We start from the raw sequence: 6,000 nt of genomic DNA on the forward strand, positions 1-6,000 counted from the left end.
AGAAGAAGATCCAGTAAAACCACCAACATACGTGAATTTAGGATAAACGAACACGGATGACGATGTAGAAGCAGTGGTGATAGTTTGTGGACTCATTTTAAGCGATAAAAGACGTAAAAAGAAAAGGTGTTTGATAAAAGACGGAGGGAGCCGCTCTATTTGCTGCACAGTGATTTGGAGGTGAGTTCTGTTTTTCGTAGTTTACAGTTTTAACTGAATAAGCATCCATGTTTATTAAGCACACGATAGTTTCCATATATCATCTCCGATGTCCAACGGTCTCTCGGTTGCGTCACCGTCAACCGTTTGGGATTCTACTCCGTGCTTACGTCACCGCGTTTTCTGATTGGCTACCTGTCGCATTCACCATTCAACATGTTGCGTTCTCGCTCCCAGTCAGGGTCAGGGAAAACCCCACACGCTGCCATAACGGGGCCAAGACAATCCAACATGTTGAAAATGCCCGATTTTAGATGTGAGCGGCCCCGACGATCTACTGAACACACAACTTCAGGATGATCGGTTACCGGATCGGATCATCGCAACCGAGTTGACAATCTTAGAACCCGGAACGTTCGTAGGGAGGAAAATCAGGGCCAAAAATGTAAAATTGTGCCATGTGAACTGGGCTTTAGCGGACACACCAACACGTCTTATCTGACTGTTTGACCGGTCCGCGGTGATAAAAAGGTTGAGGACCACTGCACTGAATCACTAAACCTGGGTCCTCAACAAGACTGAGTCAGATTGTTGGATTTCTGTTGTGAATGCTCTAAAGCAGTGGTTCTCAAATGGGGGTACGTGTACCCCTGGGGGTACGTGGAGGTACTGCAGGGGGTATGTGAAGCTTTTCAAAATATCTTTAAAAAATCAGTAGGCTCCTCATAATAAGTCTTGGGAAAAATTATTTTGTAAAAAGTTTGATAAAATATAAATGTGTGTTCATGCACTGAATTTTATATTCAGTATTTAGTTTCAATATCCTTTAAAATAAAACGGACCCCCCCCCCCCACCAAGTTAGTTTGACCCATGGACCCAGGGCACTCGTCAATGACCTGTCGTTATCATGATTACACTGTAACTATGGAGACGTGGCTAACGCGTAGCAGCAATGCTGCTGAAAGTACAGATAAAGTGAAAAAGAAGGCACTGTACCTCTTTTTTATTCCAAAAATGTTTTGCCCGTGTCAGGGGGTACTTGACTAAAAATATATTTTTAAGGGGGTACATCACTGAAAAAAGTTTGAGAACCACTGCTCTAAAGTATTTAATTCTATGAAATACTTTGTTCATTCAAGGTTTCCCTTTAATTATTCCTATTGGAATTATTCCTTTGGATTTTTTTTCCTTGACAATCAGCCTGATTCTTTGTCCTCTTAGTTTTCAGATGTTTAATTGTCTTTTACTCAGCATGTGACACAGCCTACTCACAACAACGTTATAGATCTTGTTATGACTCATGTCTTGTCTGCAAACGCTCTAGTTTGAGAAGTTTGTCTAACCACAGTTGTATCTTTTTTACTGTGCAAGAGTTTATAAACTTTAGGAACTTCCTAAAAGGATTATTTGGAAGTGCAATATTACCTCTGAAGTGGCTTCAAAATGATATTCCTACAGATGTTTTGAAGGTTTTATTGACTTTATTATGATTCTGTTACTTTGTGACATGAACAAGACTTTTAAGACATTCACCACAGTAAAGAAACAGCAAGTCGAGGCATGTTTTTAAAATGAGAGCTAAAATGGAGAAAAAGCATCGAGAAATGTATAGCTAGTTAGAAAAATTACAATACGGCTGTAAAAGAAAGAGATTTCTATTTTCCTTCACCAAATTAAAACAATAAAATAATCAAAGTTCAGACAAAACTATTTCCACATGTCCAGTGTGTAAATCCCCCACCTCCCGTCAGACGTGAAATCCAGAATATAAGTTGGACTTTAGCTTAACAGCAAAGTGGAGATGTGAATCTATAAATCCTTCTCTAAAGGTGAGAAGTATTACATAATTTCTGAAAACTTTCTTCAGATTTCCAATAAAAGATTTGACTGACATTGTTCATTTTTTGTTTTTCCATCTCTGCCATCAAATCCTCTTCTGAGAAGTCCTATTGACACCTTAATGGTTGATAAACACAGATTTCTATGTTCCCAGTTTTAGTTTTAGATAGACTTGTTTTAATCAGTTAAACAATTTCCTCAATGATAAAGAGATATCTGAACATTTGTAGTTTAGGTCCGCTCAGACCACAAACACCTGGATCTGAACAAACTGTCTGCTATAACTCCTGGTTATTCCACCAAAAATATTGATTTCTGAACTCTTCCTGAGTTAAAACATTAGTGTTGTTGTTTCTAAATGAAAATGAACTTGTGTTTTTTTGTTTGATTTATTTATTTATTTATTTATTTTTGCATTATTTAAGCTCTGAAATCACTGCATCTTTTTTGCGATTTTGATCATTTCTCATTTTCTGCTACTAAATACAAAATATTTGCTTGGAATTTTGAATACATGTCAGTAGTTCATAGTATAAATGAACAATGTTCATTTTACTCAAACATACATTTATAAAAAGCAAAATAAGAGAAACTGGTCATTTTAAGTGACCTCTTAATTTTTTCCAGAGTTGTGTATATATGTGATCCGTTAGCTTTGTAAAGGACCTTATATGATAACTTAATGCGTCATGGATGCTTGTGATGTCAACAGTCAAACTCAGGCTAAAACACACATTGTAAGTTGACAAAATATATTTTGCAGTCCCTTGCTCTATAAATGTAGACAGATTTTGGCCTTTTGGATTTTGTTGACTTTGCTGTTTACCTGGTTTCCTTGATTTTCAGTTTCTGAGCCCAGTTTTTCATTTGTTTTCATTCTGTGTCAATTTGTCATTTCCCCTCTGCTCTTACAGTTCTGCTGTACATACATTTAATTGTTTCAGATTTGCCTCCCAACACGTTTTAGTTGTCAGAAACTCGAACACTGAGTGTAAAGTTTAACATCAGTAAAAGACAATGCAAGGTCAAAAATGTCTGAGCATTCACTTGTTGAAGTTTATTTACATACAAAACAAATTAAAGCTTATTCATTCCAAAAACAACAGGCATTTCCATAATGTATTTCACATAAATACAGTCCAGGATGCTCATTGTTGCAGGCCGCTGCCTTCAGAGTTGATCATTCGATTGTAAGCCTTTTCAACCCATGTAGTGGACTGTCTGAAGCAGATTAATCGTCCCTTTACAGTCTCTACTCTGCAGATTGTAAAAACAAAAAAGAAATAAGTTTTATCCTCTTTGGAACTGAAGTCCAGTTTCTACATCTTGTTGAAAAAATGAAAAAGGAAACTCACATGTATCCTCTTTTCAGGCAGGAGCTGTGGGTCCTTGTTATGTCCACAATCATTTTTCTTGACACTCTCATGTTGCTGAATTGGTCACAACAGGTTATTGGACCTGTGTTGTACTGTACTGCCACAGCTGTGAGGAAAACACAGCGAGTCGGCATGAAAATATATATCAGATGTGTTCAAATTGAAGAACAAACAGATATCACTCACGCATGGCGTCGCAGCAGCAGGCGATGATCAGTATCATTCCTACGGACAGGCAGAGAGTCTTCATGGTGTTGATGGTGGAAGATGATGGAGGCGATGATGATGTTCTGTTGCTTCTCGTTTTGCTATGATTGTGACTGAGCTCTGCGACGCTTATAAATCCTTTTCAGTGGGGTACCAATTTTTTTTTTTTGAGGTGGCCATTTTTTCAAGCTAAAATTGTCTGCAAAAGATTTCCCCCCTCTAAAAAAAAATCGATTTCACAGGAGAGAAATGTTAAACCGCTGCCGCTGCTCAGTTTCACAACGTCACTAAGTCACTGACCACAGATGGGTTGCAGAAATAAAGATCTTAATCTCTGTGACACTTTACTCACTTTACTTTGTCTTTGTATTTTCCTTTAAGCTGTATCTTTAAAGGGGAAGTATATCACAACTTCAGTATTTTGAAACCAACATTTTTATACAGAGCAGAATCATGTCTAGATTAGTGTGATGGAGACCAGGGGCTCCATCCCTATTGATTATTGATATTTATTTACAGAACAAATACATTTTGTTTCATTTCTTTACTTCAGTTTGTTTGGTGTTGGGTTAATTGAGTATTACCTTTTGGGTGTGTCTCCTCAGAAGGGTGGAGCAGAAAGGGAGACAAGTGCTCCAGGTGCAGGTTAAAAAGCTGGAGCATACCATGTCAACTTATATTAAGTTTAATTTAATCTTTTGATTGATGTTAAGATTAGTTTGTTTCTAATTTGCATGCATGTAAATATTTATTTGTACCATTTATTGTTTTGTGTTAGGTTTGTGTAAATTATTTCTTGTTTTGTTTGTCACCCCTTTACCTGGTGTGGGTGGAATTGGGCAAAGGATAAAGCCAGCTTCTTTGTTTAATTAAGGGATGGGTGTTAGTGTAATGGTGACCCGCAGCACCAAATAAATCTACTCCAACTATATTTAGTTACCTTGCCTCACCTCCTTTTGACGCAGTGCCCCCGTCGGTCAAAGTGACAACTAGGTTAGGCTACTTTATTTGCACCCATTGGTAGACTTTTAATGGGATTCAGTCGGTACTTGGATCAAATTCAGCAACACTTTGTTCTCACCACTTTGTATCACCGTCCCGTCCAAATCCAAGTTAACTGGGGTTGGATCCTCACTGTGGTGTCTGTAGCAGAGTCAAAGTCTCCTTATATGAGCTGTTTCGGGGGTGCTGTGGTGGCGCCGGGGCAAAGCACGACCCACATATTGAGGCCTTAGTCGTCATAACGGTGGTCGCAGGTTCGATTCCCAGCCTAGTGACATTTGCCACATGTCTTCCCCCTCTTTCCAGTCGAACTACTACCTACTTTGGTACAATGAAAGACAGAGATTAAGACGTAACTTACTTATTGTATCAAGTGTAGAGTCTCTTCTGGTCAGATGGGTGATAGGATTGAGATGAAAAGTGTTGACCTGCCCATCCATGATCAATGACCTGCATGACCTGTGTCACTGTGGAAAAGATTTATTGTTCTGTGCAACATTAAAACACTAAGATCTTTAGTTCTTTCCTGACCCAAATCCTAAACTCATTGATGGGCTTGCTGCTTTCTGAATTTATGTATTTCATTGGGGTTTGGGTATGTTATATCTTCATCATGGAGCACAGGATCATGGTGACATCAACTGTAAGGAATGTATTAAATTCCTTCCTTGAATGTAAATGGAAAACTGTTTCAGGTTGAAGGTTATTTACTACAATTATTTTGTGTCAAACACTAAATAATTGACATCAGTCAGTCTGGAGAGGCACTTAGCACATTTCTAAGGCTTTGGGATTCAAGAACAAAAAGATCACTTAGGCCAAAAAATATATATCTTCATGATGATAGCTATATTTGGAGGATTGACAAGATAAAAGACTCACCTTTTGGAGAATGCAAGTCCTGTTACATCTGGCATAAAACAAAAAAGAACATCATCTTACAGAACCATGAATGCTGCCATTTACCAGAAAGTCCTGATGGAGAATATTGTGACATCGGTTTGTGACCTCAAGCTGAAACACTAGGATTAGGCAGAAGAACAATGATATCAAGAACAGCAGTAACTCCATCTTTGTTGGAAAGAAAATGATACATGTATGTTTGGAGAGACCTAGTCAAAGTCCAGCCTTAAATTTAGTTCAAAAGTCATTTCATTTCATTTCATTGTGGCTGAAATGAAACAATTCTGCAACAAAAAGTGGATCAAAGTTTATCCACAGTAAAGACTCAATATTAGTTACCAACATTTGATGCCAGTTGTTATTTCCATGAATTAAATTAAATTAAATTTAGTAGAATAGAATAGAATGAAATATACTTTATTGATCCCCAAGGGGAAATTGTTTATCAGTTGACAGGCTACTCCATCCAAATTGTTAAATATTAGTAGTACAAACATAACCACAAGCAATAAA

At 37.7% G+C, this 6,000-nt stretch overlaps 1 protein-coding gene across 1 annotated transcript; it reads right to left on the reverse strand.

Moving 5' to 3' along the window:
- Positions 1–3,034: 3,034 nt before the first annotated feature.
- LOC102224548 (C-C motif chemokine 4-like) lies at positions 3,035–3,688 on the reverse strand. Its single transcript, XM_005817264.2, has 3 exons — positions 3,562–3,688; positions 3,355–3,481; positions 3,035–3,256 (listed from the first exon to the last, which is right to left on the reverse strand). Exons 1-3 carry the CDS (start codon positions 3,623–3,625, stop codon positions 3,148–3,150), a joined length of 300 nt encoding a protein of 99 aa, XP_005817321.2. The 5' UTR covers positions 3,626–3,688; the 3' UTR covers positions 3,035–3,147.
- Positions 3,689–6,000: the final 2,312 nt, after the last annotated feature.

The sequence above is a fragment of the Xiphophorus maculatus genome, chromosome 2 (genome assembly GCF_002775205.1).
Source record: "Xiphophorus maculatus strain JP 163 A chromosome 2, X_maculatus-5.0-male, whole genome shotgun sequence".
Classification (NCBI taxonomy): Eukaryota; Metazoa; Chordata; class Actinopteri; order Cyprinodontiformes; family Poeciliidae; genus Xiphophorus; species Xiphophorus maculatus.